The sequence below is a fragment of the Bos mutus genome, chromosome 24, assembly GCF_027580195.1.
Source record: "Bos mutus isolate GX-2022 chromosome 24, NWIPB_WYAK_1.1, whole genome shotgun sequence".
NCBI classification, from domain to species: Eukaryota; Metazoa; Chordata; class Mammalia; order Artiodactyla; family Bovidae; genus Bos; species Bos mutus.
In genome coordinates, this window is record NC_091640.1 from 45,697,800 (window position 1) to 45,721,885 (window position 24,086).

The 24,086-nt window shown below is 40.6% G+C and overlaps 1 protein-coding gene and 1 pseudogene across 2 annotated transcripts in view; one reads left to right on the forward strand and one right to left on the reverse strand.

Moving 5' to 3' along the window:
• EPG5 (ectopic P-granules 5 autophagy tethering factor) overlaps positions 1-24,086 on the reverse strand; it is a 132,080-nt gene that overhangs the window by 29,444 nt on the left and 78,550 nt on the right. Inside the window, exons 28-35 of one of the 2 annotated variants that reach the window (XM_070361935.1) lie at positions 15,890-16,032; positions 14,260-14,416; positions 11,842-12,036; positions 10,687-10,900; positions 8,241-8,389; positions 7,467-7,668; positions 5,999-6,071; positions 4,906-5,006 (exon numbers count right to left, since the gene is read on the reverse strand). In XM_070361935.1, coding sequence (XP_070218036.1) covers positions 4,906-5,006; positions 5,999-6,071; positions 7,467-7,668; positions 8,241-8,389; positions 10,687-10,900; positions 11,842-12,036; positions 14,260-14,416; positions 15,890-16,032 — 1,234 coding nt within the window. Of the gene's footprint in view, positions 1-4,905; positions 5,010-5,998; positions 6,072-7,466; positions 7,669-8,240; positions 8,390-10,686; positions 10,901-11,841; positions 12,037-14,259; positions 14,417-15,889; positions 16,033-24,086 lie in introns of both variants that reach the window. The other variant, XM_070361934.1, reaches the window with a different exon arrangement.
• Positions 1,931-4,235, forward strand: LOC102277286 (nucleolar RNA helicase 2 pseudogene; annotated as a pseudogene).

Sequence of the window (24,086 nt, forward strand, 5' to 3'; positions counted from 1 at the left end):
GCATCAAATTGATGATAAGGCAACACAGGATGAAATGGTGAGACAGCATCACCAACTCAATGGACATGAATTTGAGCAAACTCCAGGAGAGTGTGAAGGATAGGGAAGTCTGGGGTGCTGCAGTCCATGGGGTCCTAAAGAGTCGGACACAACTTAGAGACTACACAACAAAAGCCTCAGTTTCCCTGGGGCTGTTTATGTGGGGTTTTCAGCCTCACAAGGAAACAGAAAACAAGATCTTCTAAGGACTACACCCTCACTGAAAGGGCAGATAAGGGTGGAGGGGAATGGATCTTCTCCATGATAGCTCAGAATGGGAATCAGGGAGCTGAGAAAGCTGATTGTGATAATTGAGTCTGGGGGTTGATTTCATGTGTCTGTACAGCAAGAAAAGCAAGGAGAACAAATCACTCAATCCTAAAGAAAATCAACCCTGAATATTCACTGGAAGGACTGATGCTGAAGCTGAAGTTCCAATACTTTGGCCACTTGATGCAAAGAGCTGACTCACTGGAAAAGACCATGATGCTGGGAAAGATTGAGGGCAAAAGGAGAAGGGGGCAGCAGAGGTTAAATCACTGACTTAATGGACCTGAACTTGAGCAAACTCTGGGAGACCGTGGAGGACAGAGAAGCCTAGCGTGCTGCAGGCCACGGGGCTGTCAGGGGCGGACGCGACCTAACAACTGAAGAACACCACAGTGTGAGAAAGCCCAAGTCAAGGAATGACGCACAGCCAACTGGCAACAAAGCCAAAAAGGTCAAGAAAGCAGGGCCTTCTGAGGTTGATGTGAATTCTCAAATCCAAAAAGTGATCCTAAATCCAAAAAGGCAAAAAAGAAAGAGGAGCCATCTCAAGATGACATTATTTCTCCTAAAACGAAAAGGTCAAAAAAAACTAAAGGAGCCCTGTGAAAAGACAGTTGTTTCTCCTAAAACCAAAAAAGTTATAAAAAATGAGGAGTCTTCTGAGGAACAATTGGGTGCACCTAAGCCCAAAAAAGGAGTACGTCAAGGCTATATATTGTCACCCTGCTTATTTAACTTCTATGCAGAGTACATTATGAGAAACGCTGGACTGGAAGAAACACAAGCTGGAATCAAGATTGCCGGGAGAAATATCAATAACCTCAGATATGCAGATGACACCATCCTTATGGCAGAAAGTGAAGAGGAACTCAAAAGCCTCTTGATGAAGGTGAAAGAGAGTGAAAAAGTTGGCTTAAAGCTCAACATTCAGAAAACGAAGATCATGGCATCCGGTCCCATCACTTCATGGGAAATAGATGGGGAAACAGTGGAAACAGTGGCAGACTTTATTTTTCTGGGCTCCAAAATCACTGCAGATGGTGATTGCAGCCATGAAATTAAAAGACGCTTACTCCTTGGAAGGAAAGTTATGACCAACCTAGACAGCATATTGAAAAGCAGAGACATGACTTTGCCAACAAAGGTTCATCTAGTCAAGGCTATGGTTTTTCCTGTGGTCATGTATGGATGTGAGAGTTGGACTGTGAAGAAAGCTGAGCGCCGAAGAATTGATGCTTTTGAACTGTGGTGTTGGAGAAGACTTTTTGAGAGTCCCTTGGACTGCAAGGAGATCCAACCAGTCCATTCTCAAGGAGATCAGCCCTGGGATTTCTTTGGAAGGAATGATGCTAAAGCTGAAACTCCAGTACTTTGGCCACCTCATGCGAAGAGTGGACTCATTGGAAAAGACTCTGATGCTGGGAGGGATTGGGTGCAGGAAGAGAAGGGGACGACAGAGGATGAGATGGCTGGATGGCATCACTGACTCGATGGACGTGAGTCTGGGTGAACTTCGGGAGTTGGTGATGGACAGGGAGGCCTGGCATGCTGTGATTCATGGGGTCACAAACAGTCGGACACAACTGAGCGACTAAACTGAACTGAACTGAAGCCCAAAAAGATGAGGAAAGAGAAAGAAATAAATGGAAAAACTAGAGAGAAAAGCCCCAACCTGAAGAATGGATTCCCTGATTCTGGACCTGACTCTGACTCCAAGAAAGCTGCCAGTGAAGAAAATAACAGTGAGTTATAGCAGGAAATGACTGTGGAGCAAAGAAGAAGCTTTCTCTAATTTTCCCATATCTGAAGAAACGATTAAACTTCTCAAAGCCCGTGTGGTGACCTTCCTGTTTCCTATATAAGCAAAGATGTTTCACCCTGTCCATAGTGGGAAGGAGTTGATGGCACAGGCGTGGACAGGAACTGGGAAGACATTCTCCCTTGCTATGCCTTTGGTTGAGAAACTTCAGGGAGAACTGCAAGATAGGAAGGGAGGCTGTGCCCCTCCAGTACTGGTTCTTGCACCCACAAGGGAGTTGGCAAGTCAAATACGCAGAGACTTCAGTGACATCACAAAAAAGCTGGCAGTGGCTTGTTTTTATGGTGGAACTCCCTATGGAGGACAAACTGAATGCATATGGAATGGGATCAATATCCTGGTTGGGACACTAGGTCATACCAAAGACCACCTGCAGAATGGCAAGCTAGACCCCACCAAACTTAAGCATGTTGTCCTGGATGAAGTTGACCAGATGCTGGACATGGGCTTTGCTGATCAAGTATAAGAGATTTTATGTGTAGCAATAAGAAAGATTCAGAAGACAATCCCCAACATTGCTTTTTTCTGCAACTTGCCCTTGGTGGGTGTATAATGTTGCTAAGAAATACATGAAATCTACATAGGAACAAGTGGACCTGATGGGTAAAAAGACACAGAAAACGGCAGTAACGGTATAGTATCTGGCTATCAAGTGCCACTGGACTCACAGGGCAGCAGTTACTGGGACGTGATCTGAGTGTACAGTGGTTATCAAGGGAGAACTAGCATATGTTGTAGGAGAAGGCAATGGCACCCCACTCAGTACTCTTGCCTGGAAAATCCCATGGACGGAGGAGCCTGGTAGGCTGCAGTCCATGGGGTCGCTAAGAGTCGGACACGACTGAGCGACTTCACTTTGACTTTTCACTTTCATGCATTGGAGAAGGCAATGGCAACCCACTCCAGTGTTCTTGCCTGGAGAATCCCAGCCTGGTGGGCTGCCGTCTGTGGGGTCGCACAGAGTCAGACACGACTGAAGCGACTTAGCAGCAGCAGCAGCATATATTGTGAAACGAAGAAAGAAACCCAGGAGTTGAAACAGAATGTGGCCGTAAGGCAGGATGCCCAGTCTTTACCTGGAGACATTCCACAGAAGCAAAGGGAAACCACCCGAAAAGGCTTCAGAAATGGTGATTGTAGAGTTCTGGTTGCAACCAGTGCTGCTGCGTGTGGGTCAGACAGCCCCGAGGCTGATCTGCTGGTTCAAAGTTCTCCACCGAAGGACATACAGCCCTACATTCACCGTTCCAGGTGAACAGGCAGAGCTGGAAGGATGGGGTTTTGCATCTGCTTTTATCAGCACAAGGAAGAATACCAGTTAGCCCAAGTGGAACAAAAAGCAGGAATTAAATTTAAGCGAACAGGTGTTCCTTCTGCAACAGATAATAAAAGCTTCCAGCAAAGATGCCATCAGGCTCATGGACTCTGTGTCTCCCACTGCACTTGATCACTTCAAGCAGTCAACCAAGAAGCTGACTGAGGAGAAGGGAGAAACGGAAGCCCTGGCAGCAGCCCTGACCCACATCTCCGGTGCCACATCGGTAAAGCGCTCCACGATCAACTCAGATGCGGGCTTTGTGACCATGATCTTGCACTGCTCAAATGAAATGCCAAACATTAGTTATGCTTGGAAAGAACTTAAAGAGCAACTGGGTGAGGATACTGATGCCGAAGTGAAGGGAAATGGTCTTTCTCAAAGGAAGGCAGGGTGTTTGCTTTGATATCCCACTGCATCAGTAACAGAGTACAGGAAAAATGGCATGATTCACAGCACCGGCAGCTTTCTGAGGCCACAGAGCAACCAGGGCTAGAAGAACCAGGGGAAGGATACGGCAATTTCCAGGGATAGTGGGAAGGCAACCAAGGTGTCAGGTGACAGCGGGAAAGAGGTAGAAGCTTCAGAGGACAGCAGTCAGGAGGTGGTAACAAAAGTAACAGATTTCAAAAAAAGGCCAGAAGCCAAGCAGAGTTTTAATAAAGCATTTGAATAGTAATTTGAAGTAGAGGATTTATATGGCAAAAACAGAACTATGCTCAGCAGCATGAAACTGAACATTATTTTTCATAGAGTTAAAAGTTAAAAGCACACTGTACTTCCTTCCTGACCACTTGCCTAATCCCCATCTCTTTAGGAAAGACAAGCTTCATCTAAATTATCTCATCTGATTGATGACTGTCATTTATAACTTTACCGTTACTTCTGTCTTGGTTATTCCTTTGGAAAAGGTGTATGGATTCATTACATATTCTAATGTATTGCCTATAAATTATAAGATTAAGTCAAGCATGTATCTGCTGATACTTTGTAAGTTGACCTGTCTTTATACTTAGAAATTCCTCCGCTTCCCTGGTGGCTCAGATGGTAAAGAATCTGCCTGCAGTGCGGGAGACCCATGTTTGATCCCTGGGTCAGGAAGATTCCCTAGAGAAGGAAAGAGCAACCCACTCTGGTTTTCTTGCCTGGAGAATTCAATGGACAGAGGAGCCTGGCAGGCTACAGTCCATGGGGGTCACAGAGTCAGACTGAGTGACTAACACTTTCATTTTTTTCACAACATGGGGGAAACACAATTTCAAAACAGAAAGGCCTTTTTTCCATAACTGATGACACTCAGCATTACCTTACCAAAACTAAATAATTGTAGGGGGGACCTCTCCTTGTTCAAAGATGATAGCCTACCAAATAAATAAAGTAGGAAAGCAGAGGCAAAAGATTAACTGAATGACTTAAGGAAAAAGTGAAAACTAACCAGAGGCATAATACAATGTCTTCCTACCTTTAAAACGCCCGTGCAATGAGTCAATGCAGTCAGTGAACACCTGCACAATGCTTGAGGCCACCACAGCATCACTCTCCAACCAGGGGTAATGTCGCTGGCTGCTTTAAATAAGAGAAACATACACTTAGAAAGGAAACACTATGATTAAATTACTATCCATCCCAGAATCTATATGTAGCCCTAAAACACATTTAGATCACTTTAAAGGCTGTAAATCCCTGGAGGTGACCTGTAGCTTTTAATATCAATAGCATAATTTTATTGACTTTCCTTCCTAAACTTTATTCCAATGTAATTAAGTTTCAGAAGTGTGTCATCTAACTAAGTATCAAATTAGCACCTTTTTTTTACATCCAATTACACCCGTGAACCCATCCCTTGTGGATTCAGGTTACATTTCAAATGCCTCAGAGAACAGTTTTCTCTACCTAAAGCCAGAAAGGGAAAAAAGTCATGTAAAAAGATAACCAAAAGTGAATAGAGAGGAAGTAACCAAAGGAAAAAAAAATTCTTTATATGAAAATTCAGTTCTAAATCTGGTTTAGTAAGTTCAATATAAAAAATAAATTCCATTAGCTCATCCTGGAAATAAACAGGCAGCCTGCATTATGATAAGCAGTCTCACAGTCACCACAAAATCCTGAAGCTTGCAGACTGTTTAAGGATAGCCCTCTGGGAGAGAGCAATTCCCACCCAGTAATTTGAAAGTCAACTTAGTACCCCAAAAATAACTGATACTGGGTAAAATCAAGTGAGTCTCATATTTTGCAGTGTTACATTATCAAAACATAATTCAGGAGAACACATTTATTTTTCTGAAATTAAATACTAAACTCATTTAACTTTTTTATTGTGATAAGCTGGAAATAAGAGTCCAGTTTTGCTTCAAAATCAATAGCTCTGATCAATCAGACTAGCAATTCCACAAACAGAAAATGTATTAAGTTCACTTTGTAAATAAGCATTTTCTAAATTTAAATGTTGCCCTATATAAAAATCAAATCTGTGAACCATCAGCTGTACCAAAACATTATCAGAACTTTAAGTCTATAGATTTCAAAGGAATCTCAATATCAGAAAAACTATTTACCTTTCATTGTCTTCTAAAACCAGTATCCATGGCTTAAAGAGCTGGATGATTACTGAATGTAGGGATCTTAGCACTAAAACAAAGCAAAATTTTTAGAGACAAGAAACAAGTCCATCAAATGAAGATGGCCAACAGGCACGTGAAAAAATGTTCAACACCGCTAATCATCAAGGAAATGCAAATCAAGTCACAAGGAGAGATCACCTCACACCCGTCAGAATGACCATCATCAGACAACACAAACACCAAATGTTGGCGAAAATGTGGAGAAAAGGGGACCCTTTATACACTGTTGGTGGGAATGTAAATTGGTGCAGCTGCTGTATGGAGTTTCTCAAAAAACTAAAAATACAGCTACCATATGACCAAGCAATTACACTCCGGGGTATATATCCAAAAAAAAAACAAAAAGATACCATGCATCACAAAGTTCACAGCAGCATTACTTAAAAATGGCAAAATATGGAAGCAATCTAGGTGTCCAGCAACTGAAGAACGGATAAAGAAGATGCGGTATCTACATCTGGTATACACACATATACACACAGTGGAATACTACTCAGCTATAACAAAGAACGAAAGTTTCCATCTGCAGCAGCGTGGATGGACGTGGAGGGCGTTATGCTGAGAGACAATCACTGTATGATATCACATGTGTGGAATCCAAAAAACAAAAGTAGTGACTATAACAAAAAAGAAGCTGACTCACAGATACAAGAACAAACTAGAGGTTACCAGTGGGAGAAGGAAGGGGGAAGGGGCAATGTAAGAGCAGGGGATTAAAAGGTACAAACCAGCAGTTATAAAACAAGCTACAAGGTTATACTGTATAACAGGAAACAGAGCAATATTATATAATAACTATTAAGTGGAGAATAATTTTTAAAAATTGTGAATCACTATATTCTATACCTGCTACTGATATAATATTGTGCATCAACTAACTATACTTCAATTAAGAAAAAAAAGAAACAAAGTTGGCATTTTATCAGTATCATTGGTAACTAGAAAATCTAATTATCTATATACTTAAAAACCTATGGTGATACAGAAAAAACATGTTTAATATAACTAAGCCTGCTTCAGTTTTCATTTGCTGCAATAAATTTTTTGTAATTGGATAAGTTTTATTATAATACAATGTCAGAGATAATTTTATAACACACATTTTTTAAAAATAAAAACTTAAATACTCTCAATGAGATAACAGGAAGAGAGAATTGGAGACTGAAACCTCTATCTTTGTATTTCACCTTACAAAGAGCGGGTGAAGCAAGCACCCACTATGTAAGTGAGAACAGGTATGACACATATGGGTTCACACTTGCACTGTCTATTTCCTATTTTTTCTTCGTAACACTCAGATATAGATTTATCACCAAGATTTAAATATTTTAGTGTCTATTCAAGTCTCTCCTGATGGAAGGTCAAAACACCTAAGCTCTATGTTGCTCTAAAGGCATATTACCTGTTTTGCTGCTGGCAGATGGGTCTTGGGCCAAGCAGGCCATTTCTGAGTCAAGCAGCCTTTTTACAAGATAGCCCAAGAATGTCTTCATGTCTGCCATGTAAGGACTCCATTTTGAGAATAAACCAAAACTTTTAAAGTCCAATGTGGACAACCGAAGCTTATAAAAAAAGTTTGACAGCCACTGTATAGTCTCCATTACCTGGAAAAAAATGACCAATTTTAAAAAATGCTTACTGAATATGTGCTTTCAGTAGAATACTACAGTAGGCTGAGATGAAGAGCTTTGACTTTATAATCGAATTACAAAGGTATATAGCATATGAAAAGTAAATCAACAGATTTCAAAATCCTTTTCAAAAGCAAAGAAACCATTTTTTCATATAAATTCATGTGAACTCACATCATGTAAAACTGATGAAGCTGACAGCTCTGGGGGACAACTGTGTGAAACCTACTCAAAGGAGCCAGTGAAGCAGGAGGCTGAAGGTGGCAAGGGGAGATACAAACGGGCTGGGCCTGGGCTATTCAGGAACCGAGGAGCAAGAATCAGACTGAGGCACGAGAGAAAGGCGATCCAGGCAAGGGGGCATGGAGACAGGGGCAGGGGACGGAGGGAACAGGAGATGACTGACAAAGGAAAGCACAGGGCTCTTGGAGATAAAAGATGCATTTTTAGATATAAATTTTAAATGTGTTCCAGTTGTTTAAAAAAAACAAAGGAAATGAAAAAGAAACACATATAGAAACTTTATAGAGGCAAGAGCTACACACCTGCTTGTCGGACAAGAAAACATCAGGAGAACTTTGAAGCACCGTGCTCTCCACAGAAGCTGCCCCCTGCTGGCAGCCTGGGGTGCAGCAGCCCAGGGCTCTCAGGGTGGCTTTCCAACACTCGGGGCTTAGCAGCTGTTCAGCAGAGCCTTACAGGGCGTGGACAGAGGACAGCAAGTCAGCATCCTTCACAAACTAACTTTTCAACGTGAATCGAAGAACACATGTACTTTACGAATGAATGAGCGTTATGTAAAAATCCAAAACATATTCATAAAGGTCTGTGGCAAAGAGATCAAAGTTAAGAGAACCTACTGAAAGATCTGTGCACGTGGACACCTGATTTTCCTTATTCTCAGGAACCCTGCTGAGAGTGAACACAGCAGAGCCATCTGAGCTGGAATCTGTGAGCCCCTGACTGGGGAATGGTAAAGGTGCCATCTTTCTGGCTGGACAATGTGAGAGAAACAAAGGAACCATGGAACAGAATACAACTGCAGAGTCTATGCTCTCTTTAGAAGATGTCTCATACTCATCTAACACCCTACTCCTGTAACAGGCAAAACCTAAAGCAACACAAAGACAGTATGCAAAAGTAGAGACTACCAACCAGCACTCAGCTACCTGCAAAACTCACTTCCCAGAGGACAGGAACCTACGCCCTCATGCCCTTACCACTGGGAAGTGGCCTGGATCAAGGAGACTACAGTGGCTCAGAAGGGCAGGTCTGGATGGAGTCATGCACACCAAGAAGATGGCAGTGAAGCCAGGGGAAATTGCAGTGGGCTCACCCAGGGCAAATGAAGACAGATTAGCAATGGGTAAAGCCCTGGGAACACTGCCATGATGGCCAGGGAGGGATGGAACACCAGGAGGCTGGAGGTCACGGAATCTGACAGAGGTGGTACTGTTGGTCTTAAGCCTGTAACTAACTACTTTTCCTGCGAATTAAAACTTTTCTGCTAAATCCAAGTCAGTGGTTGCCTGTATAAACAATTTAGAATCTCTTTAAAAGGTTTCGGGGAAGGAAGCTTCCCTGGTATCCAGTGCTTTGTTAAGAGTCTACCGTGCAGTGCAGGGGATGCGGGTTCAATCCCTGGTGAGGGTATGAGACCCTACATACCATAGGGCAACTGGGTTAGTGAGCCATAACTAGAAAGCCTGCAAGACCCAAGGAAGATCCTGCATGCCATAGCTGAGGCCTGACACAGCCAAATAAATAAATATTTAAAAAAATAAAATAAAAGGTTTCAGGGGAAAAATCCATAATATATGTTTAATCAAATTTTGAAAACTTAGGAGTAAAACTTAGCTATGTAAATAAGCATTAAAAATTATACAAGTGCACTTCTGTACCACCACTCCCCACCCACCTTGCAACCTGCCGCTATAGGAAACAATGAACTCTTTGAAGGGCTTTGAAAATTAGACTATACATTCTTCAAGTAGTCCAATACATAAGATCATTAGCTAATTCATAAAACTATTTCCGTAAAGTAACACAAAGATTTGACATAATGCAAAATTTAGTTTTCCATTACATCAATAAACAGTATGAAGCTTACATGAATAAATACTATCTCATTTTTCAAATTTCAATAAAATTCCTGCCGAGTGAAATTTCAAAAATTAAAAAGCCTGCACTCTTTATTTCTCCAACACTCTGATGGAAAACTGCAGGAGGGGGATAAAACAGTGGGAATTTGGGAAATTTAATGTTGTTCCTTCTCCTGGATAATATAAAAACAGAGTATCATTATACTGGGATAAAATTCATTTGCAAAATACAAGAGTCAAAAAATTAGGGAGAGGGAACCCTAAATGTATCTACCATTTTGACACTAGAAAGAAACCAACTGGTATATTAAGCACATTGTAAAGGAGAAATTTTCTTCTATTCCCAAATCTATAGTCATCAGAGTAAGCAGGCCCACGTCAGTCAAGACAGCTGCAAAATCAAAGTAAAGGGGTGCGCACAGGACTGTGGACTCCAATGTCTAAGAGTTCAGTTCAGTTCAGTTCAGTCTCAGTCATGTCTGACTCTTTGCAACCCCATGAATCGCAGCACGCCAGGCCTCCCTGTCCATCACCAACTCCCGGAGTTCACTCAGACTCACGTCCATCGAGTCAGTGATGCCATCCAACCATCGCATCCTTTGTCATCCCCTTCTCCTCCTGCCCCCAATCCCTCCCAGCATCAGTCTTTTCCAATGAGTCAACTCTTCGCATGAGGTGGCTGCCCAATTAGGGCCCAACCTGACAACAGACAATTTTTACAGACAGCAACCTTTAGGGCATTATTCATTGAGCATTTTGGGTGAAGATTAGTAATTCTAAACTCCTGCATGCTTGTATTATTTTTACATTTTTGGATGACATCTGTGGAATGGTTAATGTCATACTGAACATTCACTGCGATCTAATCAGTCACAATTAAGACACTTACTTTGCATCAGCAGCCTGAGAATGTCACTGTACTGGTCAGGAAACTGGTAGAGAAGAAGGTAAGTCCAGTGCTTACAGAAAAGATTAAATGGCATCAAAATATCTTCATCTGGTTCAAGGCCCCAGGCAGTAAGTGCCAAATGAATGGACTCCAGAAGCCTGGTACGATCAGACAGAGGAGGTTTAGTGGAGTTTAACCATTGCTTAAGATCGAACTAAAAAGAAAAAGAAATAAGAAGCAGTTTTATTTACACTAGAAAGTTGATTGCAATAGAGCAAATTATGTGCAATGTAGTTTGAAAGTCAAAGTTTACCTAGTATTTAGCTTTTCATAAAGACTGAAACTAAAATTTATACACTTAAAAGAATCTAGTCCAATAACTAACAGTACCATTATGTCTCCATCTCTACTTCACTCTCTGGGGTCGCAGAGGCAGTGTTTTCAGCTCCGCGAGCTTTTTTACAATTTAAGGATATTGTTGGTAAGTTTTCCCTACAAAACAAGGATCAGAACTGTGTAGTTCTTCACTGGTCACGCTGCCACAAACAAGTGGCTACTCAATGGAACCATCTCCTTCTGGTGGCCATGTTTCTAAATCGGCATTGGTTAATGAAAAGTCAGGGTGCTGATCTCACCTTCCAGAATCCCAAACTATAAAACATGCTTTTCCCTACTAAAAATTGCGATCAGTCTCCAGGTCCTAAAAAATGTCCAGGTTTTATGACTTATAGATGTCAGAGAAGTATTAAAAGCAAGATAGCTAAGGCTCTGAATTTCTCAACTGGTGACATCTGACACATTAACAACTCAATTATCAAACACAATTAAGGTATAAATTCAGGACACATTCAAAAGAAGGATGTACCAAATTATTATTATGAATATTTCAAAACTGTAGGAAGTTTCTAAAGAGCTTGGGAGTGGTCTTTTTTATACTACATGTGGTGAGACTGTCCTACATGACGTAATCAATGCATCCAGAAGCAGCAGCTAAGGGATCGGACTACTTGAAGATGACATCAAACGTGAAGAGGGCCTGTCTGCCTCCAGTCCCCCTGGAGACAGAGCTCCAAGGGCCCTGCATTTCTGAGTCACAGGGAAACAGCAGCAGTACCCACAGCTCAATGACAACGTCAGGACTGAGTCACACGTCACCTTGGTCAGCAGCATGAAAATCATATCACTGTTGTCCTCGCGCAGAAACTTCACCACCTTCTCATAGAGCTGGATGAACTCCGCGGGCGCAGCACTGGGAGTGAAGAAAGGAGACAAGAGGGAGCAAAGCCTTCTGTTCTTCAGAATGGTCTCAAGGACTTTTCTGCATTCTGATTTAGTGCCACTGATAAATACCTAAAAACAATTGAAAAGGGAAAATGTCATCAAATTCTCCCCTCCCCAACTTTTCTTTGAGCAACCAAGTTTTAAGGAATAGTATATACAGCTAACAGAATTTTTTCTAAATGAAAATATGAAACAATCAAAAGAAATCTAAAATTGACACAGATAAATCTATCACTTTCAGTGTAATTTATATTAAAAATTCTGGCTAATCCATTCATTTGGTTTGGACAAGTCAAAGCAAATGTTTAAAAGATTAAAATACTGGGATAATCTGAATCCAGAAATTTGCAGTGTACCTACCTTGATTACTAAGAATCTAAAATGATTCTGCATTACGTCAAGAAAAAGAAAAACAAAAGATTCTAGGTTGTAGATTTTATTGAGATATGCTTTAAATACTTTTAAAAAGCTAACTTTCATAATTAATATACACCTTGTTTTAATTTGTTCTAATGTTTAAGAGTATTAGAATATAAGCTGATATTTAATCTCAGAATTACGAAAGCTTTGATAAATTTGATAAGAGACAGAAATAATAAAGGATAAGACTGATAGATGTGAATATATAAAAACTTTGACTTCTATATGGCAAAAAGAATCATAAAATTATAGAAAAACGACAAAGTAGAAAAATTATAACACATTCCAGACACCAGGTTAACAGTCTGAGAAGCTCTTCAAAGCAATCAAAAAGCAAGAAACTTCCCAGCAGAAAACGTGCAAAAAACAAAAACCAGAAAAATCACAAAAAATTATTAAATCATTTGAAAAATCATGCAATTGAACTAGTACTTAAAGAAATACAACTTAAAATAATCAGAAAGCACCACTTCCCTTATTAGATTAGCAAGACCTAAAAAGAATGATCAGTCCTAATGTTAGTTCTAACATGGAGAATAATAAATTGAACGCTGTTATTACAATGTAAATAGGTATAAACCTCCCAGGAGGACAGTATGACAATATACATCAAATGCTAATCCTTTTGACATAGTGATTACACTTCTAAGAAATTATCCTAGAAAAATCAGTCTAATAATTTCACAAAGGTATGTAAGAATATTTAGTTCAGGCTTACAGCAGCAAAACAACCAACCTACCTAAATATTCATCCAGAGAGCACTGGCTCAGTACATTACAATATATCTGTACCATGGAACACTATATATTAAAAAGCATGATACAGGTTTTTATTTATTATCAAGGAATAATGTCTAAAATGTGCTTGAATAAAAAAATAGCATATGCTAGCTTTTAAGTGTGTATCCCTATTTCTTTATCTATATATAAGAATGATATATCATTTTTACACATACACACATATACCTATAGACCTCAGAGACACACAAGATCAACTAAAATGAAATGTTAGCTATGTAACCAGTATCTCCAGATTAGGATTATAAGAAATTTCTCTTCTTTATACTTTTTACAGTCTGTATTGCTTATAATAAGCATTCATCAATTTCATAATTAGGAAAAACATTTCTAAAAAATCTATTTTAATATCTGCTCGGCATCACCTCCCTAAAAGTATCCAATAAATAACCACTCATTTAATTGAATCTGGAAGAAAGTACATGGTTAATTAGTATTTCTATATTTTACAGCAAGTGGCATTCCTTGCTTTAATGACACATTTCATAAGTCTGCATGGATTCATTGCCCTTGTCCTTTTTAAATATCCATATATTTAAGAGTTAAGTCAAGTAAATAAATTGTGAGTAGCAACTGAGAGGCAGCAGTGGAGAGGTGGAACAAGCACTGAATGTTGAGTCAGAAGACCTGGGGTCCCTCTTGTCTCCAGGGCTCACCAGCTGTATTTCTTAGCCAAGTCACTCAATCTTTTAGAGACTAGTTTTTCTCATCTTTAACACTGAAATGCTATCAATCACAGAGAGTCATTGAAAGGATGAAATAAAATAATGAATCAAAAAGCATTTTATAAACAATAGTCTCAGTAATACTATTATTAACACCAACAGCATACAATAGAATTTGACATCTCCCTGGAGACTTTCATATACTAATAACTTAGTATTTCTTTCTGAAAAGCAGAATTCCATACCAGCAATTCTAACCACATCTTGAGAAGTAAACAATTCAAAGGGGCTTCTAACTTAGGTAAGACTCTGAACCTTTAAGTGTGGAGTCAACCCTGATTATATCTAATGAGGACACTGCAGGGACTCATCATACGTAAATAAGGCTAAAAACACAGGATAACCTTACCTGTCCCAAGATCTCAACGCATGAAGTAAAGAACTGCCTTGTGGGAGGATGACGCTGGGTCTCATCACTGACATAATCCACAACAGTAAAGAAGAGGCTGATGCCAACCTTCTGAACCCCAGGGGTGGGCTGCGACTGGTAGGCATTCACTAGGGCCCTGTGGGAAAACACTGGTAAGGCTACTGGTCTACAGTAAGAGAATTCAGACCCTCGGTGTTTCTCTGATACTCTTCATTTCTCAGGCAATATCCTTAAGAGTCCTGAGAGCCCCACACAAATGTCATTTTAGAAATACTTCACAGGATAGCTTACAACTTGACCCAACAACTTATTGTCAACACACAGAAATGATTTTATGTCCTCCTGGAGTGAGGGTGGGGGGATTAGCCTTTATTAACATTAAGTATTTTCATATGTCAAAGTCAAAGTGTGCTAGTCATTCAGTCATGTCCAGCTCTTTGTGACCCCATGGACTGCAGCCCACCAGGCTCCTCTATCCATGGAATTCTCTACACAAGAATATTGGAATGGATAGCCATTCCCTTCTCCAGAGAATCTACTCAACTCAGGGATCAAACCTGGGTCTCCTGCATTGCAGGCAGATTCTTTATTGCCTGAGCCAACAGGGAAGCCCAACAACTTATTTTCAATATACAGAAATGATTTTATGTCCTCTTGGAGGGAGGAAAATCAGCCTTTATTAACATTAAATATTTTCATAGTTGTATGTAATCCACAATTTTACATCTAATTTTTCCAAATTATCCAATTAATTCAAATATTACTCAATGTTGTATATTACATAAATACATGTTTTTAAAAATAAGAACTTTGATTTCTCTAAATTTTAAAATCTAAAACAATGACTTAGGTTGAAGAAAAAGATTTTTGTATAGAATAAGATCCTAGTATAAAAGATATCTCTTCTAATTCTTACTCTGTTTTGAGTTTCTTTTCTAGAAAAAGAAACAGCAACCTCTTGTTCACCTTATCTCCTCCTCCTTCCCAGACCCTTCCAATCTAACCCACAAAAGGTCTCAATGACCCCATCCACACCACCATCCTAATCTACAGGGGGATTAGCTGCTGGTGAGTCAACTAGGTAATATCCTGGTGGCTTTGAGCTCCAAAAGAAACCACCATGGATGGTCAAATGCAAGCCGGCAACTACACTTGTGAGCCCTGAGCAATTCCACTGCAAACTTTGTTCAATAATCTGAACTAATGATGATGACTTCCTGAGTAAATGTGCCTTTAATATAAAGCTTAAGCACTAAATCTCTCCAGATTAAATTCTAATGTAATGTATCACCTCCTAATTCAAGGGTCAGCAAAATTATTCTATAAAGAGACAGACAGTAAATATTTTATGCTTTATGGGCTATAAATTGTCATAACATTCAATTCCACCATTGGAACATAAAAGCCATCCACATTAAATAAGTACACGGGCATGGTTACGTCACAATAAAACTTTACTTATAAAAATAGATGGCAGGTCAGATTTGGTCCAAAGGCTGCTAATTTCTATACTAGTTAATTAGTAGGTGACTGGGGGGATAGTAGCACGTATGATTGCTATCAGTAGTAACTAACTAGTATTTTAAATTATAACGCCCTCAAAACTTACGTAATCAAGTTTTCAGCATGCACAGCGGCCTCCACAATATTAAGTGATGGTGGTTTAGCAGCTTCTGCTTGCAACTGCTTCACTTCTTTTCGCAAAACATGAAGCTGTTGGCTTATTGCTTCATTCTTATGCATACCTTCAAACTAAGAAAAATTAAGAGTGGTCAACAGATTTATTTGCCCCTACAGGTTTCTACAGCAGACACTTTATTACAAATATCCTGGGTATTTGATAAAGAGAATATTATTACAACTAATACTGTAACTCAAAATTCTCAATTGAACCTGAGGAGGATGGGGGAAAAAATGTCAAAAAAATAACTAAGAATCTCAAGCTTTTCATGAAGAATCAAACTTGAATTAGTTTGTTGCTGGTTCAGAGCTTTTTTTGGTAGGCTATGTTCTATGCCACTTATGCTTCAATGCTCCAATTCTCATCAAAAATAAATTCAATGGCTTCCACCCCTGGGGCTTTTCTTGAAGCACATCAAGCCCCCTTCTGTGGACCATCCCTCCCCAGAGCTGTAACCCTTCTCTGTTCTTCCGATCCAGAAACATACATAATTTGACACTAGGGCTGCAGGTCTCATCTGCACAAAACCATAAAAACAGGATGACACAAATCTGTTAATAAATCAACTGGAAGAAGAAAAGATATATATTTATAAAAGAAACACCAAAAGTAAGATAAAATATGAGAAATGACCAAATCGGTTGCATGCTGAGGAAGGAGCAATTGATTAATTCAGTGGTTCTTGAAATCTGGTCTTTCATAGAGTTTTACTGGTTCTCAGCAAAGATGTGAAAAATAAGAATTTATTGAGGTTTAAAAAAAAAAAAACTAAAGTTATTTCAATTTTTTAGAACTATCCTATCAAGATGGTAGAGTAGAAGGACGTGCTCATCTTCTCCTGCAAGAACAGCCACTGACAGGAGTATTTTAGAATTCACCAAAAAAAAGATACTTCACGTCAAAGGACAAAAGAGAAGAGGCAATGAGTCGGTAGGAGGGGTGCAATCACATTTAAATCAAACCCCACACCCTCCAGAGACTCTTGGAGGGCACAAATACTTGTGCGCACCAGGACGCAGGGTAAAGGGGCAGTGACCCCCCCCAGACTTAGCCAGACCTGCCTGTGAGTGTTTGAGGGTCCTGTGTGGAGGTGCTGGTCAACAATGGACTGCCACAGGGACTGTGGCACTGTCCACAGGGGCACTGGCAGCAGTAGTTCTGGAAAGCCTGTGTCACATAAGTCCTTTTGGAGGACAACTCCGGCCCTACCATAGAGCCTGGGGCGCCTCAGGCCAAACAACTAACAGGGAGGGAGCACAGCTCCACCCATCAGTAGAAAATTGGATTAAAGATTTACAGAACATGGCCCTGCTCACCATACCAATATTCAGTTTTTCCCACAGCCAGTCCCTCCCATCAGGAAGTTTGCACAAGCGTCTTATCCTCATCCATCAGAGGGCAGACAGAAGGAGCAAGAACTACAGTCCCATGGCCCCCAGAATGAAAACCACAATCACAGAAAACTAACCAAAATGGTCACATGGATCCAGCCTTGTGTAACTCAATGAAGCTATGAGCCATGCGGGGCAGGGCCACCCAAGATAGATTGGACATGATGGAGAGTTCAGAAAAAGATGGTCTACTGGAGAAGGGATTGGCAAACCACTTCAGTATTCTTGAGAATCCCATGAACATATGAAAGGGCAAAAAGATAAGATAAGATAAGCCATAAGATAAGCCCCCCAGGTCAGCAGGTGTTCAATATGCTACTAGGGTATATTGGAAATCTGGTCCCACCACTTCATGACAAATAGAAGGGGGAATAGTGGAAAAGGTGACAGATTTTCTCTTCTTGAGCTCCAAAATCACCACAGACGGTGACTGTAGCCATGAAATTAGAAGATGCTTACTTCTTGGAATAAAGGCTATGACAAACCTAGGCAGTGTATTAAAAAGGAAAGACATCACTTGCCAACAAAGGTCTGTATAGTCAGAGCTATGGTTTGTCCAGTAGTCATGTACAGATGTGAGAGTTGGACCACAAAGAAGGCTGAGCACCGAAGAACTGATGCTTTCAAATTCTGGTGGTGGAGAAGGCTCTTGAGAGTCCCTCAGACAGCAAGGAGATCAACCAGTCAATTCTAAGGGAAATCAACCCTGAATATTTATTGGAATGACTGGTGTTGAAGCTGAAGTTCCAATTCTTTAGCCACCTGATGCAAAGAGCCGACTCAGAAAAGACCCTGATGCTGGGAAAGATTGAGGGCAGGAGGAAAAGGGGGTGACAGAGGATGACATGGTAGGATGGTATCATTGATTCAATGCACACCAATTTGGGTGAACTCCAGGAGATGGCAAGGGACAGGGAGGCCTGGCGTGCTGCAGTCATGGGGTTGCTAAGAATCAGACATGACTTAGCAACTGAACTACAACAACGCTACTGGGGAAGAGCAGAGAAATAACTAGAAAGAATGAAAGGGTGAGCCGAAGTGGAACTGGTGTCCGGTTGTGGATGATGTGTCTGGTGGTGACAGTGAAGTCCAATGCTCTAAAAATCAATATCGCATAGAAACCGGAATGTTAGGTCCAAGAATCAAGGTAAACTGGATGTGGTCAAGAAGGCAAAGGCAAGAGTGAACACTGACATTTTAGGAATCAGTGAACTAAAATGGATGCAAATGGACAAATTTAATTTAGATGACCATAATATCTACTATTGTGGGCAAGAATCCCTTGGGAAAAAAAGCGTAGCCCTTACAAGTCAACAAGAGTCCAGAATGCAGTACTTGGGTGCAATCTCAGAAATGACAAAATGATCTTGGTTCCTTTCCAAGGCAAACAATTCAGCGTCACAGTAATCAAAGTCTACGCCCCAATACTGGTAACTCAGCTGGTAAAGAATCTGTTTGCAATGCAGGAGACCCCTGTTCAATTCCTCAGTCAGGAAGATCCACTGGAGAAGGGATATGCTACCCACTCTAGTATTCTTGGGCTTCCCTGGTGGCTCAGCTGGTAAAGAATCTGCCGCAATGCAGGAGACCTGGGTTCATGGGATGATCCCCTGGAGAAGGGAACGGCTTCACTCCAGTATTCTGGCCTGGAGAATTCCATGGACAGAAGAGCATGGAGGGCTACAGTCCATAGGGTCTCAAAGAGTCAGACACGATTGAGTGACTTTCACTTTCCACTTTCACTTTTCATGCCCCAACCCCTACCTAAGGCTGAGAAGCTGAAATTGAACAGTTCTATGAAGACCTTCAAGACCCTCTAGAACTAACATAAAAAATGATACCCTTTTCATCATAGGGATTGGAGTGCAAAAGTAAGAAGTCAAGAGATACCTAAGGCAAGCTTGGCCTTGGAGTACAAAATGAAGCAGGGCAAAGGCTAACAGAGTTCTCTTTGCCAAGAGAACATACTGGCATACACAGACAATACCAGATGGTCAATACTGAAACCAGATTAATTATATTCTTTGTAGCTGAAGATGGAGAAGCTTTATACAGTCAGCAAAAATAAGACCTGGGGCTGACTGTGGCTCAGATCATGACTCCTATTGTAAAATTCAGACTTAAATTGAAGAAAATAGGGAAAACTACTAGGCCATGCAGGTATGACCTAAATCAAATCCCTCATGATTATACAATGGAAGTGACGAATAGATTCAAGGGATTAGATCTCATAGACAGGGTGCCTGAAGAACTACGGACAGAGGTTCATAACACTGTACAGGTGGTGGTGACCAAAACCATCCCAAAGAAAAAGAACTGAAAGACAGCAAAATGGTTGTCTTGAGGAGGCCTTACAAATAGCTGAGAAAAGAAGAGAAGTGAGAGGCAAAGGAGAAAGGAAAAGATATACCCAGCTGAATGCAGTTTCAGAGAATAGCAAGGAGAGATAAGAAAGCATTCCTCAGTGATCAACGCAAAGACATAGAGGAAAACAACAGAATGGGAAACACTAGAAATCTCAAGAACACTAGAGATATCAATGGAACACTTCATGCAAAGATGGGCCCAATAAAGGACAGAAATGGCAAGGACCTAACAGCAGCAGAAGATATTAAGAAAAGGTGGCAAGAATACACAGAAGAACTGTACAAAAAAGGTCTTAATGACCTGGATAACCATGATAGTGTGATCACTCACCTAGAGCCAGATATCCTGCAGTGTGAAGTCAAGTGGGTCTTAGGAAGTACTACTATGAATAAAGCTAGTGGAGTTGACAGAATTCCAGCTGATCTAGTTCAAATTCTAAAAGATGATGCTGTTAAAGTATTGCACTTAATACGCCAGCAAATTTGGAAAACTTAGTGGCCACAGAACTGAAAAAGTCCGTTTTCATCCCAATTTCAAAGAAGGGAAATGCCAAAGAATGCTCGAACTACCACACAACTGCACTCATGTCACATGCTAGCAAGGTAATGCTCAAAATCCATCAAGTCAGGTTTCAGCAGTACATGAACCAAGAAATTCCAGATGTACAAGCTGGATTTAGAAAAGGCAGAGGAACCAGAGATAAAATAACCAACATCCACTGGATCACGGCAAAAGCAAGGGAATTTCAGAGAAACATCTTCTTCTGCTTCACTGACTACACTAAAGCCTCTGACTACATGGATCGCAACAAACTGGAAAAACCTTCAAGACATGGGAATACCAGACCACCTTACCATGCCTCCTAAGAAACCTGTATGCAGCTCAAGAAGCAAGAGTTAGAACCGGACATGTAACAATGGACTGGTTCAAAATTGCGAAATGAGTACATCAAGGCTGTATATTGTCACTCTGCTTACTTAACTTATATGCAGAGTACATCAAGGGAAGTGCCAGGCTGGATGAATCACAAGCTGGAATTCAGACTGCCAGGTGAAATATCAACCTCAGATATGCAGATGATACCACTCTCATGGCAGAAAATGAAAAAGAACTAAAGAGCCTCCTGATGGATGTCAAAGAAGAGAGTGAAAAAGCTGGCTTAAAATTCAACATTCAAAAACTAAGTTATGGTATCTGGTCCCATCACTTCACAGCAAATAGATGGGGAAAAAATGGAAACAACAGCAGATTTTATTTTCTTGGGTCCAAAATCACTGCAGATGGTGACTGCAGCCATGAAATTAAAAGACACTTGCTCCTTGGAAGAAAAGCTGTGACAAACCTAGACAGTGTATTACAAAGCAGAGAGACATCACTTTGCTGACAAAGGTCGGTATAGTCAAAGCTATGGTTTTTCCAATAGTCATGTACAGATGTGACAGCTGGACCATAAAAAAGGCTGAGTGCTGAAGAACTGATGTTTTCAAACTACGGTGCTCTAGAGACAAGATTCTTGAGAGTCCCTTGGACTGCAAGGAGATCAAACTAGTCAATCCTAAAGGAAATCAACCCTGAATATTCATTGGAAGGACTGATGCTGAAGTTCCAATACTTTGGCCACCTGATGCAAAGAGCCAACTCATTGGAAAAGACCCTGATACTGGGAAAGACTGAGGGCAGGAGAAGAAGAGGGCAACGAAGGATTAAATGGTTGGATGGCATCACCAACTCAATGAACACAAGCTTGAGCAAACTCAGGGAGATAGTGAAGGACAGGGAAGCCTGGTGTGCTACAGTTCATGGGGTCGCAAATAGCTGGACATGACTTAGTGATTGAGCAACAACAATCCTTTATTTCAGATTATGTCTTTCTTAGTTGAGGGGGTTGTTAATATCCCTTTCTCTAATTAACTGAATGGTGACCTAAGTGATAACTACTTGGTTTGTGCATTTTTAATGTCCTTTTTTGCCTGTGGATAGACGCAGAAAATATCCTAGGCCCAGGTTGCAACCCAAAGACAGAACCAGTGTAGCAGCTGTGGGGACAAGGAGGAGAGAGGGACAGCAAAGAGGAGCTCAGCCAAGTAGGGAGTCAGGGCTGAAGACTGCAGTGTAATCGGACTGGGGAGCAAAGCGGCCTGTCTTAGGGAGACCTTTAGAGCTGGTGAGGGAATTGGGACTTATCTTGCAGGCATGGCAGGAAATGCTGAAAAGACCAGAACACTTAGAAGGCAGGAATTTTAAACCCTCCAGTCTCTTTACCTGGTCTTCCCCAATCACATGGGTGAGCAGTAAAGGCTACATTTTCCTTTACATGCACCTTCCCAAACCCAGGCCTCAGCCACCACCACAGTGATATCCCCCCCAGGCTTATTTTCATAAATTCCAGATCGAATGCTTCCAAAGTACAATGGTCCTGCTTGTTTTGCTTTGCATAGCAGCCTAGTGCAGCTCAACTCTAACAGATGATACGTTGACCACCTACTTTTATGATCATAATAACTCTTCCATAAAACTCACCAATGTTGTGTTAAAAATCTTCACAAAACTTTTCAAGGATAAGCTGTTATCATGAATCAAAAGGCAGAAAAGTGCCTCTCCAAGAACATGTAATGATAATCACGATTAATTTTTATTATTGGAGAAACTAAAGATTAAAGAAAGTAAACTGTTTCCAGTAAACCACATAACGAACCGATACAAATATTTTATTTTAAGTCTTTCAAGTAACAGGTCAATCTTTAATAGCCCAAAATGTGTTAAGAATATGTGCAGTTGGCTTTTTGGCAAATCTGTCACCAACTACAATTAGACTGGGTCTTTGAGAGTCACAGCCCTTGGCTGACCTGGAGAGCAAGCAGCCAAAGAGAGGGAAAGAATCTGAGAGGAGGAAGGAAGACAGCAATAATGAAGAGAAGTGGAAAGACAATGAGTAAGAAAGAAGAGAGGCTCACTTAACAGGGAAATGCAGAGAGATGAGACTAAAAGCTCTCTCTGACTCCAACTTTAAGACCACCACTCCATGTTGTAGAAACGACTTAATGCTAAACAGTAAAGAAATTAATTAGTTCAGGAAAGTTCAGACTTCCTCACAGAAATATCCCCAAATTATCGTAATTTCCTAGTTTACCTGTTTTCGTTCATAGCTCCCACCTCTGTTAAAAGTTTTCTTTTCTTACTACACTGGAGGTGAGAGACACTGAATGATCACCAGCTCACAACTACAAGTTGTAGACAAAAAGCAGCATGTTGGAAGCCCTTCCACTTGAGTCATTTTAAGTAGACAAAGAAATCCAAAAGTTGCACGAACATGTGCTTCAGTAAGTTGTTACAATAATGTGAGGCCCTCAGTAGGTCTTTCATTTCCAGAAACGAGCAAATTTTTCACATGATCATAAATCAATCCTGGGTCCAGCGAACATGCCCCACAATACCAAAGTACAACAAAAGGAACCCTATTATAAATCACCCCATTTCCTCAGGGAATATCACTGATTATTAGAGGCTTCTGTTAAGAGAGGCAACCACAGAAGAGGCACGTCCCACTTGCCATAAAATATCTTTGGCTTCTGTATACCCCAAACAAGATATACATAGTTCAAACATCTGCAGACAACTGGAAATTTCCAGGGCTTTCCCTCACAGAAAATTCCATTAAGCAGTAATATATTTTCATGACATAGTTTGAAATCCTTACAAAAGAGCCATTCAAAATTACTCTTAAAATAGATGTTTTAAAATTTACACTTGAAATAAAAAATCATTTCCCATGAAATCACTGAAAAAGAAGCAATCCTAGCACACTAACACAGAAAGAAAAGGATACTATGTTAATTCAAGTAAGATTTGACTATCATGATCAACTCATCTTCAAAATCACAGCTGAAACAGCTAAAGAAAATGGCCTAGTCATTTCCCAATACTGAATGGAAAAAGCAAAACTCTTGATTCCAACTGAACCACTTACTAGCTGTGTGACTCAGGCAAGTTTCCAAGCCTCTCTGAACCCGCTTCATCTTCCTCATTCTGTGAAGCTCAAGTGAGATAATATAAGCAAAGTCCCTAGCAGTTTACCTGGGATATGAGAGTACCCAAGCAAGGGACAAGAAATACACTGAACCAAGGCTGAGAAATAAAGCAATGCACTGAGGTATGACCATCCTTACCACTTTCCAAGACTGAATGCCCAGGAGAAGCCTGTTTACTTAAAAAGGTAAGTGTAGAAGTGTGTGTTGTTAAAGTTGGGATTTTGTAGAAAGCATCAAGCTGGCCAATTAAGCATTAAATTGGCCAAAGGTAAGCAGAATCAAAAGTGACTGCCAATTTCTGGTAGTAAAAAGTTCCAATTTCCATGTCTTCCACAGTCA